At 46.7% G+C, this 26,287-nt stretch overlaps 1 protein-coding gene and 1 pseudogene across 7 annotated transcripts in view; both read right to left on the bottom strand.

Moving 5' to 3' along the window:
• Positions 1 to 4,406: 4,406 nt before the first annotated feature.
• Positions 4,407 to 26,287, bottom strand: part of PACRG (parkin coregulated) — a 640,692-nt gene continuing 618,811 nt past the window's right edge. For 2 of the 7 annotated variants that reach the window (XM_055114302.2, XM_055114303.2), the window contains one exon: positions 21,677 to 21,810. In XM_055114302.2, the coding sequence (XP_054970277.2) occupies positions 21,804 to 21,810 (7 nt within the window). In that variant the 3' untranslated portion in view covers positions 21,677 to 21,803. Of the gene's footprint in view, positions 5,855 to 21,035; positions 21,290 to 21,676; positions 21,811 to 23,700; positions 23,775 to 26,287 lie in introns of those variants that run through there. The other 5 variants (XM_063605065.1, XM_055114297.2, XM_055114298.2 and 2 more) reach the window with 5 other exon arrangements.
• Positions 12,043 to 14,531, bottom strand: LOC112440122 (large ribosomal subunit protein eL43-like; annotated as a pseudogene).

Here is a 26,287-nt window from a genome sequence, read left to right as displayed (position 1 = left end):
GGGGACGCGTGAATCCAGCTTCCTTCCACTAAGAGCCAGTTGGGCTCATCCATCCAGGGCTGTTCTGAGGTTGGGGTGTGTGGGACAAACTTGCCAGCAGATCCAATTAAAGGAGCAATGCTAGATGCGCTGATGCACACACAGGGGACACGAAACCATGCACTCGGCCTGTGTGTGCTACCCTTGAAAACTGCCCTGATGTGATCAGGCGTTGCTTACTTGAAGAATAACCACAGCAACACATGGATGAAAAGAGAAGAACGCGTTTTACAAAACTCTCCTGGGGACAGAATGGTTGTGAGTGCAAGGGGCAACTCCGATGCAAAGTGGTTGTCTTCTCAAGCCACCTGGGGCCTCATTGTCCTCCTCCTTGTTCCTCCCGGGACTCCACCCACTCCCACACAAGGCGCTCTGGGTTTCTTTCTTTAATGCCGTAATTTTCTTTTCTTTTCTTTCTTGAGACAAAGTCTCACTCTGTCACCAGTATGGAGTGCTGTGGCACAATCTGGGCTCACTGCAACCTCCACCTTCCGGGTTCAAGCGATTCTGCTACCTCAGCCTCCCGCAACGCCATAATTTTCAATGTGGGGCCATCCTTCCTCTTCATCACCCCAGTGCTATGGGCACATATTTACTGAGCAGTGGCAGCTCTTTCACCCAGAGATGCACAGGGAGCAGCCCTGAGTCTAATTTTCCTGCTGCGTCAGCCTTGCTTTTGCTAACCAGAGTGACATTCTGGGTGGACCTTTGGGGCCCGCCCCCCAGTTTTTACCATAGAGCCAGTTCTCAGCCACTGGCTCGCCTCTTACAGTCTTAGAAATTTAGAGCTGAAGTCGCTGTGCAGGTCGCCGCTTTCAACTCCTAGATATAGAGTTGAGGAACTAGGCTGGAAAGAGTGAAGGACTTTGTGACTATTACGTGGACAGCAAGGAAGACGTTTCTGAACCTGTGACACCTGCTGGGAAGGAGGAACACAGGCACACGGCTCCATGACTCTTCTCTCTTCCAGTGCCTTCTGCTCAACCCTGGAGCCCTGTGGACAGGGAAAAACGATCTGCTCCTCATAAAGTAAAATGCTTTAGAAGCTCAGAGAAAGAGTCTTACCTAAATAAATAGATAAATAAAGATATCTGTAGAGATACTAATGGTATTTGTACTTTTGTAAAGCAAACTGCCTTTTCTTTTCTGTTCTAGGTTCATTCTTGTTAATCCATATTAAAGAGTTTTCTGAGGGCTAAAACGTTGCCTGATAAGAGATTTGGGAGGTTTGTATCATAAGGGATTCTTGAAGGCCAAAACAGCTCTCAAGACTCAAAGGAATGAACTTGAGGAAGTGGAAATCAAACTCACTGCTGTTCAATTCCACCAGGCCCCCTTCCAGCCCAGAACTGTGCTGTTGGTGTGCAGGGGCCAGCCAGGACTCGGTTGACTCCCCAGCTGACATCATCATGTGACCACCTACCAGAAAGGCTTAGAGCCAGGAGCCTCGGGGCTCTTCGCACCCAGGTCTTTAGAGCTCCTGGCATCTCAGCAGTGTTCTTTCTAGTAACGCACCCACTCCTCTGGTCCCACTGCTGCTGGGAACAGCTCAAAGGTAGAGCTGTGACCATGGATCTCAAAGGCACCCAACCGCGAGTCAGTCCTTTGGGGACGTGGGTTTTGTCAGCTCTCCTGAGCTGGCCCACTCTGGTGCCGCCTGTGGGAAGAAGGACACGAACCCACACATCTGCTCAGGCCAGCCCCTTGCTCCAAACCCTTCTGGGCTTTTCTGTGCCTGTTCACGTATCTCATCCTGGGTTCCATGTGAGCACTTGTCTTCCTGAAGGATTGATTTTATTTAAAGTTCTAGTGGAAAAAGACTACACCATTATTTTTCATTTTAATTATGGAAAAAAGCAAAATTTCCTTGAATTCTAGGATAATACAGGAACTTTGGCTCTTCATGTTATTGCTACCTGTTAAGGGGGACCGAGTTTAGTTTCCTCTAACAATGGGGCCCCTTTAGGGGAAGTTTAAGGAGAAACAGGACAAAACCTTCACTCCTGATGGCCTCCAGGCCCTCCAAGGTTTGACCTTGCCACATGCACAGCCTCCTCTCCCTGCACTGGAAGACCTCGGGGCCACGCTGAGTCCCGGAGACGCCCTGTGTGCCCTCGGACCTGCCACTCCTGCACGCCTGGCTCCTGTAAGTCAGGGTGTCTCCGCTTGGGCACTGTTGACCTTGGGGCTGGATGACTCTTCTCACACAGGGGCTGTCCTGTGCATTGTAGCTATGTCCCTCACTGGCCTTGACTCACTAGAGGCCAGTAGCACTCCCAAGTCAGGACAATCAAAAATGTCTGCAGACAATGCCAAATGTCCCCTGTGGTCAAACCACCCCTGTCTCTAGCCCTGCTCAGATGGGGACAGGCTTCTTGAGGCTCTCTGTCTAGTGATCTGACTCCTCTTTCATGCCTCAGCGCAAACATTACCTCCCCTGTGAGGTTTTCTGTGACTGCCCCAGGCAGATTAGTTGTCCTCACACTGCCAGCTATGGAACTTGATTGGTTTGCACCCATTTGGTGCTTATTCATGGTAATGTAATTTGTTTGTCCATCCCCATTAATCTATGAATGCCTAGAGGTCAAGGAGTATGCCTGCAATTGTACCTGCTTTCATCCTCAGCACTTAGCACACTGTCTGATCCACTGAAGGAGCTGAGGAAATGCAGAACGAATGGGTGAATGGGTGATCGGCCATTGGAGGCTGGGATTCTCCTGGCGAGGACTCCTCAAAGAAGCATCACAATTGTCCCGTCCTCTCAGATCACCCAAGAGCTCAGCCACTGTCATAATCTCAGCATCACTACACCACGTGATACTCATTTGAAACTTAACTTTGCTGGCCAGGCGTGGTGGCTCACGCCTGTAATCCCAGCACTTTGGGAGGCTGAGGCGGGTGGATCACTTGAGGTCAGGAGTTCGAGACCAGCCTGGCCAACATGGTGAAACCCCGTCTCTACTAAAAATACAAAAATTAGCAGGGCGTGGTGGCTCACACTTGTAATTCCAGCTACTCGGGAGGCTGAGGCAGGAGAATCACTTGAACCTAGGAGGCGAAGGTTGCAGTGAGCCAAGATCATGCCACTGCACTCCAGCCTAGGCGACAAGAGTGAAACTGCTCGAAAAAAAAGAGAAAAAGAAAGAAAGAAAGAAAAAAGAAACCTAATTTTGCCAAGGAATTGCCAGGGAAATAACCCAGATTTTTATTAGTGGTGGTACACATGGTAGTAGTGTTAGAGTAATGACAGCTGCAGGGGCCATATGAGCATCGTCGCCATATCCTGCCAGGTGTTTTCACCTAACTGATAACCCTCACCACTTTTCTGTGAGCTACAGCTTATTACTTCCATTTTACAGGTCAGGAAACTGAGGCTCTGAGAATCTCATTTACAAGCTCAGCATCTTTGTAGCCTTGGGATCAGAATGTAAGGCAATCTTCTCCAAACACAAGTTGTTGCCCTGCCTTCGGTTTCTATGTTTTTATTCTATTTATTTATTTTTGAGACGGAGTCCCACTCTTTCTTCAGGCTGGAGTGCAGTGGCGCTATCTCAGCTCACTGCAACCTCTGACTCCCTGGTTCAAGTGATTCTCCTGTCTCTGCCTCCTGAGTAGCTGGGATTACAGGCACGAGCCACCACACCCAGCTAATTTTTGTATTTTTAGTAGAGATGGGATTTCGCCATGTTAGCCAGGATGGTCTCGATCTCCTGAACTTGTGATCCACCTGCCTTGGCCTCCCAAAGTGCTGGGATTACGGGCATGAGCCACCACGCCCAGCCTAAATTTTTATTCTTAAGGGTGATTCTCAACAAGCAGGCATTGAAAATCTGAATGTCCAAAGTGTGCCAGATGAATGGGTTACTGATGCCTTGCTGCAATTTGTGTCACTTCTTATCACTGCAAGGAACATCAAATTCTATCAAAATATGGGAAAAAATCATTTTGATGTTGCATTTGCATATCCAAGGATTGCAGGATGGTTTGTGTAATCAAATTATGTAGAGTTGTAAAAAGGGAGCATCATTTAAATAGCTTACAAGATTACTTTGAAGACGCACATTAAAATCTAAAGAACCCATAGCCTCCAAGATCTTACAAAAAGTTAAATGCTAATTGATTATGACAGCTTTGTCTTTATCACTGGCACCATTCTCCATTTCCACTCTGTCAATATCACAGCTCAAATATCACTCTGTCCTCTGTTCCTCTTCTAACCACATTCATTCCACGCTGTAATAACAGATGGAAGTTTATGCACGACTAGCTTTTCCCCCCTCTCCCCATTGTTGATCAAAAGGAGCAGCCTGAAAATAAGAAAAAAACAGAATTTGCTGAAATTCTGATTTCTTTCAGCAGTTTAATAGATTTTATAACTTATCTTTTATTGACTATGCAAGGTCTCTGCTCCCCAGCATCTGTTTGTTGCATCTGGGGAGAAAGATAAATTCTCTTTTTTTATGCCACTGAACCAAATTTAAGAGACAGACAAACAAACAGGTCTCAGTAGAAGAGGACAGAATCGCATCCACAGCCCAGCTGTCCTCTTTCCCAGGCCCTGTGTGGGCAGGACAGGAGGAGGAGGAGGAAGTGCCTTGTAGTCCGTTGAATTTGCCAGCCCATCAGGGATGAGGGTGCCAGAGACTGGCTGATAGGGCTTAGGGAGGTGCTCCCCGCCGAGTGGGGACCTGGGGGCTCGTGGCCATGAGCACAAGCTTTGAAGAGGCTGCTTTGTAAACTTTGTAAAAAATTCACATCATTTACATTTCTCAGACTTAAAGAATTGTGCCTGGTCACCCAGAGACATGATTATACATCACCGAACTTCATTATAATAATGGCCCTGGTACTCCAACTTCTTGAAAGCCTCAGCTGTTTGATTCAGCCTCTTCAGCTCCATAACTGTTTATAAGATTAATAGACTCTGATGCATAATTGACTCTCCCACCAGGAGGAAAAAAAAGAGAGACGGTCTAATCGTAGCCCTGAAAAAGTAACATTCCCATAAAGAGATGGTGTCTGTCCACATTGACAGGGTCAGGGATAGAGGAGTGTGGCTAGCACCACCAAGTCAGGAGAGAAGGGGAGACGGATGAGGAGTCAGCCCCAGGGAAGGGAGTCTCAGAAAGTCGATGGGACATGTCTCATCATTTAGAGGCTTCAGTGGACACCCTAAAAAATTGGCTTTATTGCAGAACTGGATGGGATTCAATTCTACAGCAGGGAGCAAGGGAGCTAGGAATAGGAAAGAAAGAGGAAAGGAAGGTCCCCGCCACACAGGAAGTGGAAGGAAATAGAAAGGGAATCCACAGAGCAGCAGGATGGGGTTAGGGCTTGACATCTGGTGACAGGGAGCTTAGAGAGAGAACGAGTGCCCCGGCCCCCCTTTCCCTTGCTGAGGTTATGGGTCACAGGGTGTCACACCAGGTCCTGTAGGAGACCAGACACATGCTAGGAACGATGGCAGGGCAGGCCTTTCTCAAGGCAGAGGAGCAAGGGCATCACCTCGCAGGCTGGAGGCAATGGAGGCCTTGAGAGAGTGCGTGGCGGGGAAGCCACTGCCACACAGGGGTAGGGCAGTAGCCAGGGTTCAGAGGCTGGGTGGGCTCCAGAAGGCTTGGAGAGGGGACAGAGCTGGACCGAGGCACTCGGTGGGCCTGATGACTCGAATAAAGGAGTGAGTCTAACCAAAAGGTGGAAATGAGAAGTCGAGTGTTCGATGCTAGCTTGTCTTTCTCTTGATCTCCTATACCTGCCCCTCTTCTCAGGGCTTATTTTACTCTTCCAGAAAAAGACCAGGCATCTTGCAATCTTCCTGGAAAACAAACAAACAAAGAAAACAGAAAAAGCAGAGCAAGATGAGAGAAGATTGACATGGAGACAGGGTCTTATTTTCTACTCTGTATAGTGAGAGATCCTCACCTAAAAGACCTCACCCTGTTGTTAGAGGGAAGAGAAATGTGGGTTAATCTTTCATTGTCATCAGATTTGTGCTTCTTCCTCTTTACTTAAGTAACTGCTTTAGCTGGACCTCCGCAGCATCTGCTGCTGCTTCTCCAGCTCCTGGAAAACCCCAAGGGGGATGCAAAGATAAGTCTTAACTCTGCCTCTGTTTTCCTTTCAGCTGACCACCAAATGACCCCAGAGTGAAGAAGGCACATCAGGCTCCTATTAATGTGGCCACAGATTCACACATTTGCTTGATGAAAGCCTGGTGCAAAGGAATAGAGTCTTATTGTGGACTTGTAAACCTCCTAGTTATTTAGATGTGAACTCACGCTTTTGCTCATCTCTGGGAAACACAGCACAGTTGTTTAAAGTGCATCTTGCATCATGGATTGAAAGGCTAAGACCTTACCATTAGATCTAGCATGAAGCCCTCACCCATGCCGTGTAACTCTACATTTACTCCTTCCGTCCATCTTCAGGGGAAAAGAAGCAGGGGCTGATAAAACAAGCAGAGAAGGCCCAGGGTCGGTTTATTAACTTCTATGGACTATTGGTCTTTTGCAGTGAAGGAAAAAAAAAAAATCCCTTAGGGCCTGCTAGGTGCTAATTTGACCTGGCAATGAGATAAAGTTAGGCTTTGGCTGTCTTCAACCTCCTAGGATCGGAATGCCATCTACTTAGCATAGGAGTCAGACAATTCCCTGGCAATAGATTGCTTTCCCCTTGTGGAGCTACTGAATAAATAGCAAAGTAATTAACAGTGTGCTATGGCTAGATGCATCAGGTGGAATTTCATTACAGCAGAAAGAACTGAGAGAATGAAGGAGTCATTTCGTGTCCACCGTCAGCTGAATCGTTTGTGCTTTCTTTCACTAGGATGGACAGGTTATCTCTGCTTTTCTTCAAGAAGAGAAATTTCTGAATTCCCTATCATATCTTCACTTTGATCAAGGGGAAAGGAAGAAAAGAAAACTCTTAAGTGCCTAAAATTGGTCCAAAAATAAAGAATTCTTCTCATTTTTCCATTTAATGATTTTGTTCCTGAAACCTATGGGTGATTCTCTTTTGTTGTATTTTTTGTTTCTTTATTTTTTCTCAACTATTAAATATCTGAATTTTGAAATGTGCTCTGAAGGCCTCATTATTATGATTTCCCCTCCCTTTGAAAAATAAATGGCATTATGTCATCTATAACAACAGGAAGAGATGGAGTTTCACAGGAAGGAAATTTATGCTCAGTTGGAAAAAGAAAAGACGTCTAAGCCATTTATTTTTAGCCGTCTTTAAAAATATATATTTGAAAGTACTAAACTCAATTTTACATGTCCAGAATGGTATAACCTAATTTTAGTATATTAATTTTAAAAAAGTAGTGTTTTGCCTCATACAAAGGAATAAAATAATTAGCTTACTGAGGAAATGGGGTCATATGATTTTACTTTGAGAGGGTAATGAATGACATAGAGTAACTGTAACAGTAGGGTTTTGCAGAGCAGCTCTGGCGGTGGAGCCTGTTTGGAATTCTCTGTTGAACACCTGACTAAGAACCAGCTTTCTTCCCTGCAAGCCTCACCTGTCTTGACTCAGACTAAGCGCACACACATCGGCAAGACTGGCCAGTGCTCCTTAGGAAGAACACTGGGTGTGGGGGAGACATGCGTTTGAGGACTTTCCAGGCTTAGTTGAATGTCCACAAGCTCTGCGAATCAACAAGTCCTTGGGTTGGCTTGAGCATCAAGGTGCTTTCTACTTGAGGAAGGAATTCCAGCATTTTACATTTTACATATTTGGACCTTTGAACTTGAAATATTTTGTTACACTTCACATAGCTTCATTCCCTGGGGGGGAGAAACCTAGTCTTTCAAGTGGTTGTTATAAAGCTAAGTACATAAATATGCATGAGAGGTCATTATTACCACAAGATGATACTTGAAATGTTCAAGTGTCTCTTACTAAGATTTTTCGACTTGTTCAGTGACTGCAAATCAAAGTCTCCAGCTTTTAGTTGCTGAACTTTGCCTTTGATTGTTCTTTCAAAGTTTTCAAGGAAAGGGAATGGTTTTTGGAGGCTTGACTGGCATTCATTCATTCTTTCATTCATTCTACAGATATGTAATGAGGTGTTTAATTACCCATGTCCACGTCTAATGCAGAATGCCATATTTAAAGCATTGTAGCCAGAGCTCTGGAGGTTGGGTCACGGAATTTCCAGATTTTAGATCTGGAACTGAGGCACAGAGAGGCTAAGTGGCTTTTCCCATGTCATATTGTGACATATAGTCGAGGCTGGGAGTCAGATCTGGCACCCCGGGCCAGGTTAGGGCTGGTGAGTCAAGGCCTCTGAAAGGCTCGAGGGCCCAAAGTATAGGGTCCCCATAGGAACCATGATATTGAAGAGTTGCATTTTGACCCATTTTTAACTTCTAGAACTTGGTATTACCATGTGGAAATATTATATAGTGTTATCAGAACCTTCAAGGCTCTTAAACATGAGATTCACATTCAGAATTGACTCCAGTTCAACCCTATGCTTGCAGCAAGTTCCCTCTGGGAGAAGATAAAGTTTTCATCTCTAGAACTAATAACCCAGGCTGCCCTGTTCTCCGTGGGAAAGGAGAAATGGCAATGGAAACCAAAATGGAGCCAGAGAGAGGAAAACAGTTCTACCAGAAGCCTCAGATTTTCCCTCTCTGGGAGCAGGGACACCAGGCAATAGCCCTTGGGTTCTGACAACTCTTTTTGTCCCAAATTAACAAAGAGTAAAGAAAGCATTTGAAACATTTTTGCTTCTGGGATCCCAATCTCTGATTTACAGGCAGAATCTTTGGAAAGTGGAATAGGTGGAACCCCCCAGGGTGTGCTGTCTTCCCTGTTCAAACCCAGTGTGACCAATGCACCCGCAGTGTTTCCCACCAGGCTTCCCCTGTGTCCTCGGGCGGATCTTGCTTGAGGACACTGCAGTAAAAGAAAGCCCTGTGAAAGGCGGTGCCAAGCTCTCCTCAAGTCCAGGGCTAGTGCTCTGTCTTACTGCAGGATGACTAGAGTGAGCAATAATATATTATGTACTTGCAAGCAGCTGGAAGAAGAATATTGACTGCTCTCAACACAAAGAAATGATAAATGTTTGAGATGTTGTATATGCTAATTACCCTGATCTGATCACTATGCATGAGAGGTATTGAAACACCACCATGTCGCCCATGAATATGTACAATGATTATTTGTCAAATTTTTAAAAATTAAAATTAAAAAGAATCACGCTAATCTGCCAGTGAACTCGCAGCCCGTGGGCAGAGCTTGCCAAATGTGGCATTCGAAATAGACTTCCCACGGGAAGCTTTCTCAGCTTGCATCTCTCAACTTCTCATTTACCATTGTCCACAGCTGGCACATTCTAAAATCGATTTCTATCTGACCCATCATTTAGGTGAATCATGTGGCCATGGAGATTGGTGGGAGGGGCTTGCCCTGGGAAGCCAGTCTGGATTTGAATCTGTGCCCCTTCACTCGTTAGCTGTAATGCGAGCAAGTGGCTAACTTCTCTGAGGCTGTTCCCTCATCTGCAAAGCAGGACTGACCCTACTTACCTTGCTTCCAGGACTCCTGGGGTAACAGAAGACCACACACAGGACATCTGGTCTTGCAAGGTGCTTGACAAAGGCCTGCTTCCACCCTCAGCCTTCCAAACTCCTTCCCAAGGAAAACTCTTCCATTGTGTTTGAACTCACCCTGGGCACCCCAGAATGTCCAATAAGCATGTATCATGTTTGCAAATCAGTTCTGTACATCTCTTTGTTTTGTTATTTTAACAGTTATTACAGTTACTAATTATATTGTGATTTGAGCTTCAAAAGAACATCCCTTTTCCTTTTCCAACCCCTTCATTAATTCAGTATTTTGTCCACCTTAGAAGCTCAAGAAGTTTGCCGACAGACTAACAGAATGATCAAAATTTCCCAAACCTAAGCCTTTTCTTTCATTCCTTCCCCACATGCTAGAGTTGCAAGATCAGGAAGGAGCTCTTCAAGTCACCAACACCTCCTTGCTCATTGCCACAGCCTGACCACACAGTTGGTCAGCTCTAGAGACGTGCATAGGCCTATGGAGACCAGGAAGGACCACAAAGCAGCTCTGGCCAAGCTCCTGGTTTGAGAGGGATTATTCCCACCACGTGCAAATGGAATGGTTTTTGATGGTGCCCTTGGTAATCCTTCTGGCAAATCATCTCACCATTCCCCGGTAACCAGTGTGCACTTTCTGTTTGTGATTCTGGATACATTTACTTTTATCTGAAATCTTTTGCTCAGAATCTTGGTCCAGGAGTTGGCCTTACAGTTTCCCTACGACTAATGTGTGTCTGTTGATCGGGCTGGTCTCACCCTGGACGTATGTGTATTCACATTTCACAAATCAAGCATTTCCTCACCTGCCGGTCGCTCCCGTCCACTGTTCATTCTGAGTTACTTATTCTGGCTGTACGCCTCTGAGGTGCCAGGCTTGGGCTCATCCTGCTCATACGTCAGCTCTGGTGCTGGTTCTTGGCTTTCTGTCCTTTTGTCACCCCTCGGGAGTCCTTCTGGTTCCTGCACTTGGAGGTGCCCACACAGAATATAATATCCCGTGACAGGATGTCTCTCCACGTGCAAGCCAAAATAGCGCCGGCCTGTGTGCCATGTTCCTTTCTAAACGCACGCTGACATCATGTCTAGTCTCACCTCTCGTCCATCCCGGTCTCTCTATGGCACCCACTGTGAAGGACTGTGAGAGATCTAAGGTGACTTTTTTGGCTCCTTTATTTGTAAGCTTTGAATCCATTCATATTTTTTCTCCTCATCGCTATTTGAACTCTGTCCCTGGTGGGGAGTCAGATGTAGACGGCTGTCTTGTGTTTTTCAATCCATTTTCCTTTTGCTAAAAAAGATATTTAAGGAACTATAGCCAGGGTTGGAAAAGGGGCTCCATTACATTCTAGGAAAGTAACACTATGTAGTCTTGTCTTGGGTGGCGGACTGTCTCCTCACACAATTTCAAAACTAGATGAGAACTTAGAAATCTCCTGGTCCAATCCCTTTAGTTTACGGCTTGAGAAGTCAAGGTTTAGAGAGGCAGGTAATTGGCCTGAGATCTCACAAGGAGTCTATGCCTGAATCAGGATTAGAATTCTGGACTCCTAATCGGGCGAGGTGGCTCATGCCTATAATCCTGACACTTTGGGAGGTCGAGGTGGGAGGATCGCTCAAGGCCAGGAGTTTGAAATACCAGCCTGGGCAATATAGTGAGAACCTGGCTCTACAAAAATAAAAAAAAAATTAACTGGGCATGGTGTCACACACCTGTAGTCCTAGCTACTCAGGAGGCTGAGGTGGGAGGAACGCTTGAGTCAAGGAGTTCCAGGTTGCAGTGAGCTATGACGGTGCCACTGCCGTCCAGCCTGGGTGACACAGCAAGGCCTGTCTCTCAAAATAAAAAATAAAAATGTAATACGTAAAAAGAATTCTGGACTCCTGGCCTCACCTTAGTGTGTGGGTTTTTATAACGTTTTTATTGTTGTTGTTTGTTTGTTTTTTGAGATGGAGTTTCACTCTTGTTGCCCAGGCTAGAGTGCAATGGCTCCATCTCAGCTCACTGCAACTTCTTCCGCCGGTTTCAAGCAATTCTCCTGCCTCAATCTGCCGAGTCACTGAGATTACAGGTGCACACCACCATGCTCAGCTAATTTTTTGTGTTTTTAGTACAAAAATACAAAATACATTTTTTTTTATTATACTTTAAGTTTTAGGGTACATGTGCACATTGTGCAGGTTAGTTACATATGTATACATGTGCCATGCAAAATACATTTTTAATGTAGTTTAGTTTCACCATGTTGGCCAGGCTGGTCTTGAACTCCCGACCTCAGGTGATCCGCTCGTCTCAGCCTCCCAAAGTGCTAGGATTATAGGCGTGAGCCACCGTGCCCAGCCGGTTATTTATTTATTTATTTTTTAACATAAATTAACCCATTTATTGTAGGCTAGCGATGTCTCAAAGAGGAGAGGAGTGTCTACTGGTCTTTTAATCCTTTAGTCGTCTGATGGTGGACTTTCCTGTGAGAGCAGAAGTGGTGTTAGAGGTCCAGGCACTGCCAGCTACTGTCTTCATGTGGGAACCACAGTGCAGATCCCCACAGCTCATCTCTTCACCTCAATTTTATCATGGAAAGAGCAAGTATACTTGACGTGCTGGCTGATTTTGATTTTCTTCACCGTTTTCCAGAGGGAGGCACTCTAGCGGGTCCCGTATTTATCAACGATTCCAACTCTCTTGGTGCATTCAACCATGTTACGGCCAACTAGGTTCGAGCCCAGAGAGCTGAGGTTATCTTTCTAAATTAAAAATATGTATGTCAAAGAAAGAACAAAAGCAATTTCTAATGCCAAGTCAAATCATACATGTTTCCAGTGTCGTATGGCATCTGAGCTATTTCATCCCAGGCATCTTGAATCTGTATTATCATTTACTTCCTTGGGGACCCTCTCTGTTCACCCTGGTTTAGTTGTCCTCCAAACCCAACAGAGCCCAGAGTGCCTCCGGCCAGGACGTGCTGATCTCTAACAGTCACGCCATGTCTGCACTAGATGGTCTTTGGCAGTCACCACTGCTAGTGTTGCCTGTCCCACTCTGTTTGAAACTCTCTCTGGATAGGGGTTAGATTTTATTTTTTGACAACTGTAATTGTTAGGAAATTTATCTTCTAATCAAACAAGCTCTGTCTTCTCGTCATCCTCATTATGCCCATTTTGCTCTGTGCCCTTCAAGCAGACACAGCTTGCGGGCAAACAATAGCTGGCATTGAACAGAAGGTGGGATTTTTATCCTCAGGCATCTCCTCCCGGCCACTTCTCCCCCTGACCCTTGATCTCTGCTTTCCTAGTCCCTTGACCTGCCTTATTTTGGTTCCTCACTTCATTTGCATTTTCACTGAAACTTTGTCATTCACCACCCCGATGGACTGTCTTCTGTAGCTTTTTCTTGAAGCTTTCTCTAGGGTATGACTCCTAGAGTTGCCCTCTGGTCTTGTGGATCTTAATTGTGCAGACAGTGGGCTGTCCCCCAAATCAGGAGTGTATGGGACTGGTCAGTTGCCACATCCTTGCTCAGCCCCATCAGGGAGGGAGTGACCCTTAGGCTCGCTGGTCTCAGTTCTGTCCTCTGGAGTGGGGTAGGGTACATCTCACCACTGCTAGTCTTTTGAGAGTGTGGTCCTGTCCCTCCTGTATAGCTCTTCTCTCTCTCCTACACACCCTTTCTTTTTTCTTTTCTTTTCTTTTTTTTTTTTTTTTTTTGAGACAGGATCTCATTCTGTAGTCTAGGCTGGAGTGCAGTGGTGTAATCTTGGCTCACTGCAATCTTCACTTCCCAGGTTCAAGCAATTCTCCTGCCTCAGCCTCCCGAGTAGCTGGGACTACCGGCACCCGCCACTACACCTGGCTAGTTTTTTTTTTTTTTTTGGTAGAGACGGGGTTTTATCATGTCACCCAGGCTGGTCTTAAACTCCTGACCTCAGGTGATCTGCCCTCCTCAGCCTCCCAAAATGCTGGGATTATAGGCGTGAACCATCACGCCGCCTCCTACGCACCCTTTCAAAGGATGGATATAAATGCATCGGTAGAGATGTTGTCTGACCTGTGCACAAGCCAGTGGGGCATTTTCTTTCTTTTACTGGAATATTCTATTTTCATCACTGCAGACTCATATCCCTTGGCTGTCTTTAGCAGTAACTCATACCTTGAGCTTGGGGTCAACAAAATTCCGCCACCCTTCTCCCCCTCTCACTTGGTCTCTATTCTTTTCTGCCTGTGCCATTTAGTTATTTTTGAACTCTTGCATCTTGTGTTTATTTGTATTTTTACTTGGATTTATTATTCTAGTTGATTGCTGGAATCCTTTTGAATCTTGATTCTTTCATGTGCCTTTATGCTGCCTTCATGCTTTTACTGTGTACAAATTAATATGTGAACATTTTGGGTGTCAAGAGCACAGATGAAAGTTCTCAATGGGGTACAGGTTAGCAATTCTGTGTCAGCTTGACATATACACTGAGGTCAAGCAAAGAAGTAAATGAGTGGCAGATGCTGGAAGCCAGCTTTCTCCCCGCTGGAGAGGGAAGTTGCAGATGCAGAAGGGGAGAGGCTGCTGGATTGAAGTCAGAGACATCGGTGTGAACTCAAGTGTATCTTAGTATAGATGCCAGGAGACGAATACACAAATGAAGCCGTGTGTATACACCGATGGGTGTGCAGAATTGATGTCTAGCTCTGTCTGCCAAGAGGGCCTAGAAGCAAGGAAGTGCAGCCGCCTCAAGCACATCTTGAGCCCACATCTTGGTTTCCAAACACAATTCTCCAGTGAGGGGAACCAGGGCTCTTTGGAGAAATGGCTCATTCTAGGGCTGGGTCAGGGAAAATAGAGGATGAGCCTGCAGGATCTTGAAGTGGCAAAAAGCAAGAAAGCCCTTGAATAAGATGAGGATGGGGCACGTCAGAGGGGCGCAAGAGCCAACCTGAAATATCTCCCCATGGCCAACGCTGTAAGAATTTGAGCAAAAAAGAAACTAACATAGTACTGTGTCATAACGTAAAGAATACAGCAAATATATGAGCTCACATTGACATAAATACATGATTGAATAAATTAATGGGAGAGAAGGAACACATATTTCTTGTAATAGAATTCCAAATTATTTACATAGATATTTCCCGTCCAAGTTGTGGAGTGTGATTTCACCCACCACCCTACCTGTGCCCTGAGGGTGGCTGGACTTAGTGACATGTTTCCAAAGATAGCATAGGGAGGAGGAAAAAAGTAGCCACTCTGGACAAACCTGGCAAACACTTCCTCAGCCAGAGGACCAAGGCCGATGTCATCAGTGGCCAACCACACAGAGAGCATGTACCCTTGGTGTGACGTGACAAGAATGACACTCTACCTCTGCATCTTCCTCCCAAACCCATTAACTGCAGTCTATTCATGAGAAAAACATCAGAAAAGAAAAACAAGTCGAGGGACATTCTACACAGTAACTGACCAGTAGTGCTCAAGATTGTCAAGGTCATCAAAAACAAGATGAGAAGTCACAGAGCAGGGGAGGCTAAGGAAACATGACAACAAATGTAGAATGTTCATGATTATTCTGTATATCTAAGACTATTCCCTCCAAAATTATTAAAAATAAAAAGAAGCTGGGTGTGGTGGCTCATGTGTATAATCCCAGCACTTTGGGAGGCTGAGGTGGAAAGATCGCTTGAGCCCAAGAGTTCAAGAACAGCCTGGGCAACACAGGGAGACCCTGTCTCTATAAAAATCTAAAAAATTAGCCAGGTGTGGTGGTGAACACCTGTAGTCCCAGCTACTTGGGAGGCTGAGGTGGGAGGATCACTTGAGCCCAGGAGTCTGAGGCTGCAGTGAGCCGAGATGGCGCCATTGCACTCCAGCCTGGACAACAGAGTGAGACCCTGTCTCAAAAAGAGAGAGAGAGAGAAGGGAGCATAAAGAGTGTGTGTGTGTGTGTGTGTATATATATATATATATATTTTTTTTTTTTTTTTTTTTTAACAAAAAGTGTCCCATAGGACAAGAGCAAGAATCCAGTGGAATTCTACTGGTGACCTCTGGCAGTAGGGATCAATGCAATAATCAGCATTCTTCCACTGAATTGGATCGACCACAGATCTTCCTACTTGTGGGCTAGGCAAGCCCCCAGGCTGGGCTTCTGCAGCTGTCGAAGCTGTGTCTTGGGCACCCAAGTCTCTTCTGCCACAGTGTGAGGGCAAACGCAGTGCCAGAGCCTGGTACTTCCAAGGCCATGGTTTCTACTGTACTCATCTACACTGAGCCCAGCTGTAATTTATAACCTTTTTGGCGGGGGGCGGGGGTAGGAAATCTCCACTTAGAAATCCACTCGCATTTCAAGCTATACACATCTAAATCCAAGATCCGCATTAGGCTGCTCTCGTGCACCCATCTTTTCTCTGTGTCTCTATTACCAGACTCCTGCCACCCCTGAAGCCTGGACTGATAACTTCTGGGCTATCTGAGAGTTTCTTTTGTCCCCAGGATTCAGCCCGTCTCTGACCCGCCGGTGAAGCGGCTTCCCATCACCTGTTTCCATCTCCCATTCGCACAGCAGGTGATTCCACTTCCAGAACTTCTGAAGGTGACGCCCTCCCTCATCCTGTGACCACAGAACTTCCCTGGCCCTTGGACCATTTTCCTTGGAAGTCTCAATGTCTGTCATTTCCATTCAAATAAAACCTGCAGCTCTTGGCCCAGACCTCCACAGCTCTCCACTGGAGTCCCTTCCCACCTGAGGTGCAGATGAAGTCCAAGCTGGCTCTTCTGTCTTCTCCCCAAACTCGTCCTGTCACGGGGCACTTGCCACTCTTGCCTCTCAGCTTGCTTCATGCGAGATGTTCTGTTTGGCATTCCCTCCTTTCTCCTGGACACAAACTCACATCCCTCCCACTCTTCTTCACACTCCTTGAAGAGGCTTTTGATTCAAATTGTCTTGAGGCCTCCACATCACCCCAGCTATTTTAGCGACTCCTTGACATTTCTGAACAGCCATAAAGAATATGTTTCTTCTGTTTCTGTAATTCTTGTTTTCGGTACCTTATTTGAATGTAGGCTTTGTGGGTTCCGGCTCTGAGTCCTTTAACAACTTCTTATTTATACACAAGGAGTTCGGTAAAGTGTTAATTGAACAACTTTTTTTCTAAACACGAAGCTTGATGAAGTGTTACTTGGCACAATGAGTGTCCAGTTAAAAATGTTAATTTTTCAGTTTGTTAAATGTGCGACCTTCACGGTGGACTGACTGAAAGTTGGTGCCGCCTGATCGGGATTTGATCTTTCTCTACAGTAGACAGTTTCAAACGCAGACCCTGCAGTGCCCCTGGAGCCACCTCTTCAGGACACCAGGACTCACACTGTCTGCGTGATCAGCACCCACGTGGCCTCCTCTCACCTGAGGGCCTGATCCACCAGCCTGAGACGCACCCAAGCCAACGTGAGCTAACTGTGCAAAGAGAGCCCCACAAGGCCCCATAGGAGAGGCCCTGCCGAACAAGCATGAAATAGAATATCGACATTGTGCCCTTGATCTGTGAGTTCCATAACACTATCAAAAAAGCCTTTAAGTTTTCAGAGCACAGTTTGTACTTGGTAAACCCAACCCACACTTCAAAGATATACCCTTCTCCAGATACAAGCTTTAAAAGAAGCTGTCTGGCCGGGCGCAGTGGTTCATGCCTGTAATCCCAGCACTTTGGGAGGCCGAGGTGGGCAGATCACCTGAGGTCAGGAGTTCGAGACCAGCCAGGTCAACATGGTGAAACCTCGTCTTTACTAAAAATACAAACATTAGTCAGGCATGGTGGCACGCGCCTGTAATCCCAGCTACTCAGGAGGGTGGGGCAAGAGACTCGCTTGAACCTGGGAGGCGGAAGTTGCGGTGAGCAGAGATGGCGCCACTGCATTCCAGCCCGGGCGACAGAGCAAGACTGTGTCTCAAAAAAAGAAGCTGTCATGGTATTTCCTTTTCTTCTTGACGATTGGTCGCCACTCTTACCAAGCTCCCTCAAGCAATGTCTTTTCCTTTAATATACAGAAAGGCCATTCTCAGAATCTAGTACTTTTTCATTTATTTATTTATTTATTTATTTATTTATTTTTGAGACGGAGTCTCGCTCCTGTTGCCCAGGCTGGAGTGCAGTGGCGCAATCTTGGCTCACTGCAACCTCCACCCCCCGGGTTCAAGCGATTCTCCTGCCTCAGCCTCCCTAGTAGCTGGGATTACAGGCATGCGCCACCTCACCTGGCTAATTTTTGTATTTTTAGTGGAGGCAGGATTTTTCCATGTTGGCCAGGCTTGTCTTGAACTCCTGACCTGAAGTTATCCACCCACCTCGGACTTCCAAAGGGCTGGGATTGCAGGCATGAGCCACCATGCCCAGCAGAATCTAGTACTTTTTCTCATTTCAGTATTGCCACTGTGTGTCCTGTACTAACATTCTCTGTTCCCCTCTGAAGGTTCACATGAAAATGGTGTTTTTCAATCTCTGCATTGTGACCTGAGCCTGCTGCGCAGGAGGGCGGGATGGGGTGAGCGTGAGGAGCGGGATGCAGCCCTGCAGTCTTCACTGAGTGCTGCTGGGATGGCCCTGTGTTCTCTGTGTGTGACAGAGTGTGTTCGTGAGTGTCTGCGTGTGGGAGTGTTTACTGTGAGAGTGCATGAGTGTCTGTGTGTGTTTATGTGAGTGTATGAGTGTGTCTCTGTGTGTGTTTTTGTGTGTGTATGTCTGTGAGTGTGTGTTTATGTGTCTGTGCATGAGTGTCTCTGTGTGTATGTTTATGTGTGTGTGTTATGTTTTTATGTGTGTGTTTATGTATGCGTGTTTATGTATATGTTAGTCTGTATGTGTGTGATGATGTCTGTGAATGTGTGATTGTGTGTATGTAGTTATGTGTTTGTGTGTGTGTTAGTGTGTATATCTATGGTGTGTGAATGTGGTTTTGTGCGTGAGAGTGTGTATGTGTGTTTTTAGTGTGGTTTTGTGTGTGTGAGTGTGTATGTGTGTTTTTATGTGGTTTTGTGTGTGTGAGTGTGTATGTGTGTTTTTATGTGGTTTTGTGTGTGTGAGTGTGTGTGTGTGATTATGGGAGTGTGTGATGATGCATGCAAGTGTGTGATGTGTAGGAGTGTGTGTTTATGTGTTTGTGTGTGCGCATGTGTATGTCTGTGTGTGAGCATGTGTTTCTGTGTGTGTGCACACAAGTGCTGTGTGTATGTAGAGAAACAGTTCCCAGCTGGCTCTACCCTAGAGGCCTGGGGAGGAGGGTGGCACCGGGCGGGGAGCAGGAGGGGGCGGGGCCAAGCAGGAGGGGGCGGGGCCAACCCGGAGGCGATTCTAAGTCTGCAGCTTCCGATCCAGGCAGGGGAACTCCTGCCTGTGTGCAACACTGTGGCGTTCCTTGGCAGCAAGTTTGTGAATCATGCCCACGTCTGTGCTTCACGTTTCTCCCTCCCATTTCAAGCATGGTCACTTAGCCCCTCCAGGAACCTCAACTTTCTAATCTGTATAAGGGCGACAAATTACAAATGTGAATATTGAAGGACGTGGGAATGTGCCTGGAGGGGCCTTGTTGGTGTAAAGCACTTGAACGTCACAGAGAGTTTCTCTCTCCAGGGTCCAGCAGTGCCTATGACATCTTTAAACAATGTACGTGCCACATACATAGCTGCACAATACAGCGTGTTTCTACTTTTCTCTGAAACTGAAGGAATAAGAGAAGAAAGGAAAATAATGTGGTGTTTAACTTTCTGCAAATTCACAGGCTGTCTCCGCTGTTCACAAGCTGCTGTTTCGAGGGGAGTTGACCTTTCAGCTCCCTGGGTTATCCATGGCTTTGATCAATCTCTGGAAGTTCACTTATTGGCTTTAAATTGATCTATTGATTTAATAAAAGTCACATATCATCATCCGTGGTTCAGGACAAAGCACTCAATTTATCTCCAGTTTGGCAAATATCATCAATAATAGATGTTTTGCTGATTCTGTTGGGTGACTAATTTCCATGGCATGCTCACAGGAAACTTGTTCCTGTCACAGTCCAGTCTCTCTTCACAGAACTTACAACCACAGCCTGTCGGCTGGATCCTGTCTGCTTAGGCCCCTCATCACTCGGTCTGACTATCACCTGAGTCCCTTGTCTTAAGAATGACGAGGCCAGCTGCAACCCGTGATGGGAGAGGTGGGAGTAGGGGTTGGCGGAGTGGAATTGGGGTGCAGCTGCAGGCCTGCTCTCCCCACTCTCCATTCCCTTCAGTCCCCAGTGGCTGGCTGAGTAAGCCTCCCCCTGAGAGGCTGGCAGGGTTGCTGGCAAGCGGTGGAAATGAGGTCATCAGCAAGTGTGGATTCACTTCCTCTGGACTTTTGCAGCCAAGCAGGCAAAAGAAGAAGAAGAAGAAGAAGAAGAAGAAGAAGAAGAAGAAGAAGAAGAAGAAGAAGAAGAAGAAGAAGAAGAAGAAGAAGAAGCAGCAGCAGCAGCAGCAGCAGCAGCTGCTGAATGTCCGGCTGAAGGGCGTCTGAATGCTCTCCGTGATCTTTCTTCTTGCTAACACAGCACAGCCTACACAGCCACACGCAGATGCATGTGCAAACCAGCACTTCTGCATACATGCATGCCTGCACAGGCTTCCCTCAGTCTGTCCCCTACCCGGTCCTCCCACGCTGTTGGAGTGAGTGGCCAGGAGGCAGAATGCCAACAGGTGTGGAGGAGTTATCAGCATTTGCTGTTTCTGCACATTTAGCCCCAAATCTCAGAGTTTTGTCCACAGCTCCTGCCAGGGACCGGCCAGGCCGGGAGCCTCCATGCCAACTCTGCATGTCCTTTGGGGAAATGAGAGTCAGCCTGCCGAAAATCGAAAAGGGAAATGAATCTAGCAAGCTGCATTCCTTTCTTCACCCCTTTATATACCACATGCCACCCCCGTTGGGCACCGTCTAGACCCTTTAGTGTCTCTGCTAATGAGGAGACAGTTTCTCCTGTGTCTGGCACATGTCTTCTGCAAACCACAGAGAGGAGATACATGGAGCAAGTGTCTGATCTTCCTCCTCTTCCCCCAGCATTGGGTAGCACCAGTTCAAAGAAAAGCACAGCATTTCCTTCATCATGACTTTGTGAGGGCAACTACACCTCCTGGAGACACTTCCTCAAAAGTGACATCTCCATTCCTAAAACGCTGACCTACATTAATCCCACTTAAAGCTCTAGTGCCTTAGAAGAGATCATGTACCGACCTCTCCTATTTTTTCCTTAAGGTTTTAGTCTTCTACGTGTAAAGGAAGACTATGTCTCTTAATAATTAATTATGATCGCTATTTAAAGCATTTGTAGCTATAATCAGAAACCTCAGCCTTGTCACCATTTTCCAAAGAGAGCTCCATTATTATACATTCTGATGCCCGCTAGTCTGAAAGAAGCTCAAGGAAAAAGGAATGCAATGTTTTGTCAGTCTTTATTTAAGCTCCATAACAAATTTTTACTCTGAAAAAAATTTGTTTAGTTATTGTATAGAGTTGCTGATATTCCTCAGATTCCTATGCAAATTGCATAAGATGGGCGAGGCCCGTTCTTACAGACACGTGCAGCCTTGGAGTGAAATACACAGGCTCTGTCATCAAGCTTGTCGCTGCTGCACTCAGTGAAGATTTAGGTTCATTTCTTACCCCAGATCTTCTGACTCTTGCCGGGTTTCCAACTACAGGACAGAAATGATCTCATTAGCACCCCACATTCTTCATCCTCTTCCGGTTTCCTCACTCCTGACCCTGAAGAGCCCTGAGCTCTTCAGGCAGAAAAATAAGGGCTGAGACTCATTGCTGACGATGTTTAGGAAAGGTCAGGAATTCCAGTTTACCAAATTTTTCTTAGTTTTTTTAAACTTGGGTTTTGGCAAAGATTTTTGGCCTGAGAATGTGCCTCACCTTGAAACATTCAGAGGATGGTATAGAAAGTAAAGAGAATGAGGTGACGGCCCGGTGTGGTGGCTCACGCCTGTAATCCAAGCACTTTGGGAGGCCAAGGCGGGCAGATCACCTCAGGTCAGGAGTTCAAGACCAGCCTGGCCAACATGGCGAAACCCCATCTCTACTAAAAATACAAAAATTAGCTGGGCATGGTAGTGCACGCCTGTAATCCCAGCTACTAGGGAGGCTGAGGCAGGAGAATTGCTTGAACCCTGGTGGTGGAGGCTGCAGTGAGATGAGATCGTGTCAGTGCCTAAAAAAAAAAAAAAAAAAAAAGGAAAAGAAAGAAAAGAAAGAGATGAGTTGAAGTGTGTTTTTAAAAATTACACAAAGTTCATTTTCCAAGACTTTGCCACCACAGTGGATTTAATAGTATATCATTAATTCCAACATACTTATGATTTGATTTGCAAAACTTCTTTCAATGTAGATATTTCTAGGGAAAGTGAAGCGTGAGGTTTCAGCCTGGCCACGGGTTTTTGATTCTGAGGGTCCCCTGGTTCCCCTATCACGAATGCTGAAGGATACTCTCTATGGATTTTCTTGGGAGGGCTGAGGGGTGGGACTGAAAAGGAGCCTGCAGGCACAGTGGCCCCCAGTTTCCTGGAGTCTCCTCCTGGGCTGCAGAACTCAGAGTTTCAGTCTGAATGTTGAGACACAGAGGCAGGAGAAGAGCTGTTGTGTTGGCGAATCTGTTCTAGCACTGAATGATGTCCTTTCTTCCCTGAACATCTTAGCAAGTCTTCTCTTGGTAACTGCAGATGGGACATTGGGATGTGGCCATGGACGCAGCAGTTCCTCCAGGGACTGTCCATGAGAGACAAGGAGGGAGACTGCAGAAGGCCTGTGGCTGACAGGGCCCTTCCTCCGCCACCTGGAAGTAGCTACTGTGATCTCCTTCTGGGCTGGCTGGGGACATGCATGTCTACTCTCGAAGGGCTGTGGTCTCATAGAACATGGTGAGAGGCCAGTGGGATATAAGGAGGGGTAGGGAGGTTGCATGGGGTAAAAGAAAAGACTCCGGGTTTGGACTTCAGGGCTGGTTCTTATTTGTTTTGCTGCCTTGAGGAAGAATGTTGTTTAACCTCTGTGACCCTCTGCTCCTATTTGCAAAATGCAGATGCTAATGTCCATCTTTTAGGGTCTTTGTGAGGCTGTGCCACTGTAAATGCATATCATAGTGTCTGGCACATAGAGGTTCTCAACACGTGGGGATTACTATGAAGATTTGGTGAGTCCTGGGAAAGGCCCTACATGAAAATGCTCTTCCCCACTGACCTGTGTCCATGAACAAAACTCCTGCCACCACTGGGTCATTAGATTTTGTCCTTGGAATGCTCCTGTTAAGACACAAACCATCCTCCAGGGTCTGGGGGAAGAGAGTTGGGAAAGAAACGAATTGCCCAGGGGGAAATGCCTTTGGTGGAACAAGTTTATCAAGTCAGCCAGTCAGCCCTGACAACTGGACAGACTGACAGACCAGTTTAGAGGGGTGGTGTGAGAACAGAAAGGAAGAGGCCTGGCCCCAGAGGAGCTGGGCGGGTGGAAGTGGGCAGGGGGGAGGGGCTTAAAGACTAAATTACAAAATATTCACAGTGCCCAAAGAGCTGAGAGACAGGGGACACATTTATCTTTAAACAATGTTAGTTGTTTGCAAATAATATGCCCATTGTATTCTTTGTTTTTTGGAGTCAGGATCTCGCTCCGTCACCCAGGCTGGAGTGCAGTGGCTGATCTGGGTCAGTGCAACCTCCGCCTCCTGGGTTTGAGCAATCCTCCTGCCTCAGCCTCCCGAGTAGCTGGGATTGCAGGCATGCGCCACCACACCCAGCTAATTTTTGTATTTTTTGTAGAGACGGAGTTTTTGTGTAGGCTGAACTTCTGAGCTCAAGCGATCCACCCGCCTCCGAAAGTGCTGGGATTACAGGCGAAAGTCACTGAGCCCAGCCTGCATTTTTATTTAACTTCTGATAACTTTCTAGGTAAGGAGTTTTACATTTGAAACACTGGGTCCAAATGTCAATGTGTAAAAAAAAAATAATAAAAAACTACAGTAAATATGCTACAGGTGTCAAAGAATTCTGGAAACCCAGAAAAAAAATAGTAAATATATGTGGAGCAGGTGTGCATGGAAGGCACTTACCATATGGTACTGGACCAATATTTGTAGACTGATCGGGAAGAGGGGCCTTCCTAAACATCCAGCACCTGGGGCTCCTGGATAAATGATATGATGCCACAGGGCCTTAGATACAGAGCATTTTGCTATTTTCTTCTCATCTCAACCACCCCTCAATTGTTCACTGAGCACTTACTGTTTGTAAGGCACTGTGCTGGGCGCTAGGAAGAATAAAAACTGAGAAATTGTGTCCCTCCTTGAAGAAGACACCTACTGGGCAGCCTTCTCAGCCAGTGACCCCCATTTTTAGCCAACTCCTTCTTCTAGCCTCTCCTTCCACCCCCTAAGCCAGGGACATAGCAGCCACATTTAGCTACATGACCTGCTTCCCCGAGCAAAGTTAATTTACCTGACTCAAGATGGGCCAGTCAAACTCTGTATTCCAGGAATTAGGCATGTGGATTCAGAGATACAAGTCAGCTTCAACTGTAGTTTCAACGGAGGACGCATACACTCAAGGGATGCAGGAACATTGCATTTGGCTACGGACTTACCAAGGAGCAAAGAGCCCTGGTCAGCAGAGAAAAGAATAGCATAGGCTTGCAGAGAGAAATGGAAAGGGGAGGCTGGGTGACCCCGGAGAACAGGAGAAAATCCAGTTTCATTCCCAATGTTTCCAGTTCCTGCTGCCAGTTCTTCTTCTGGCCCTGCTGCACTCCCTCTGTCTGTTTGGATTTCATGTATAAAAACCTGTCAGCAGTGACTTCAGCCAGGGTCTCTCCACCACAGCACGATTGCATGTGGGGCTGGATAATTCTTTGCTCTGGGGGCTGTCCTGTGCGCCGCAGGGCATTAAGGAGCATCCCTGCCTCCACCCACCAGATACCAGTAGGACCATCCCTAATGGTGACAACCAAAAATGTCTCCATACATTGCCACATGTCTCCTGGGGGCAGGAAATTGTTCCTGGTTGACAACCACTGACTCAAATGAAGAAAAGTTTATTTTTCTCAGGTGAAAAGGAATTAGTTTAGAGATAGTGTAGTGGCTCAAAAAAATCATCCTGAGCCTGGATTCCTTCTGGCTTCTGCCTCCATTTATAGCTTGTGGCTTCAGCCTCATTGTGGCTGCTCTGCCTCCTGAATCACATCCATGCTGAGGAGGGAAGAAGGGGCAAGGGGGAAGAGGTACACGAGTTTTTTTCCAGAAGCCCCACCCAATAGCATTTCACTTACATCTCATTTGTTAGAGTTGGGTTTTTGTTTGTTTGTTTGTTTGTTTGTTTTTGTTTTGAGATAGTGTCTCACTCTGTCGCCCAGGCTGGAGTGTAGTGATGCAGTTACAGCTCATTGCAGCCTCACCCTCCCGGGCTCAAGCAATTATCCCACTTCAACCTCTAAGTAACTAGGACCACAGTTGCGTGCCATTATGTCTGGCTAATTTTTGTAGAGATGGGGTTTTGCCATGTTGCCCAGGCTGGTCTCAAACTCCTGGCTTCAAGTGATCCACCTGCCTTGGCCTCCCAAAGTGCTGGGATTACAGGCATGAGCCACAATGCCCAGCCAGAGCTGAGTTTTGAGAAGCATTTCTGGCTGGCCACGTTGCCACCTCAATCAAAAAGCGGGTTCTGTTACAAAGTGTCACGGGTTGAATTATGTTCCCCTTCCTGCCCTCTGCCAAATGCGTATGTTGTCCTAACCCCCAGTACCTCAGATGGGGACCTTATGGGGATCTAGGGCTGCTGCAGGTATAATTAGTTAAGTTAGGATAAGGTCATGCAGGAGTAAGGTGGGCCCCTAATCCACTATGCCTGGTGTCCTATAGAAAGAAGAAATGTGGACACAGATCCGCATGCAGTGAGATGATGTGTGAAGAGGAAGACAGACCCCAGGGTGATGCTTCTACAAGCCAAGGAATGCCAAAGACTGCAGGCCACCCCTAGGAGCCAGGCGGAGGCCTGGGCCGTGCCTTCCTCGGGGCTCAGCAGGAACCAGCCCCACTTGCACCTTGGCCTGGGACTTCCAACCTCCAGACCCGGGACAGTTCTGTCATTTAAACCACTGAGTCCAGGGTACTTTGCTAGGACAGCCCAAGGAAACCAATGCACTCAGGGAGACAAATATAAGAGACGCTGCGCAGCCAGGCAGCAAAGCCTTTGCTGGGACTCAGAAAGAACCGGAATGCTTTGAGCATGTTTCCTTCATAAGGTAGACTGTGTTCCTGGTAGGGGCAATGCAAAGGGTCCTGATGAGGACAAACCCTCCCTGGACATAGGACCAGAGGAAGGAGGCAGGGCATGCACAGAACTGAGGCACCCCAGAGAGACCGGGGCCTGGGGTGACTCACTGCTCTAGGGAGCCAAAGATTGTTTCTGGTTGGTGAGCCAGGGCAGCCTATTGGAGGCACAGGCCTTGGAGACAGCAGGCCTTGGATGCGTGGAGGTTGGGGCGAATGTTCCAAAGGAAACAATGAACCCAGAGACTTGGGGGCAGGCGCACAATGGGGCCTGTGTGTGACACTGCGTACTGTGTCACTCGGGTGGATGTTCCCTGGAAAACAGTACATTGTAACTGCTTCCAAAGCAAGTGAACTATGGGTTTCAACAAACTCC

The sequence above is a fragment of the Pan paniscus genome, chromosome 5 (genome assembly GCF_029289425.2).
Source record: "Pan paniscus chromosome 5, NHGRI_mPanPan1-v2.0_pri, whole genome shotgun sequence".
NCBI classification, from domain to species: Eukaryota; Metazoa; Chordata; class Mammalia; order Primates; family Hominidae; genus Pan; species Pan paniscus.
Note: the sequence above shows the minus strand (reverse complement) of the source record. Positions and strands in the feature narration are given on the sequence as shown.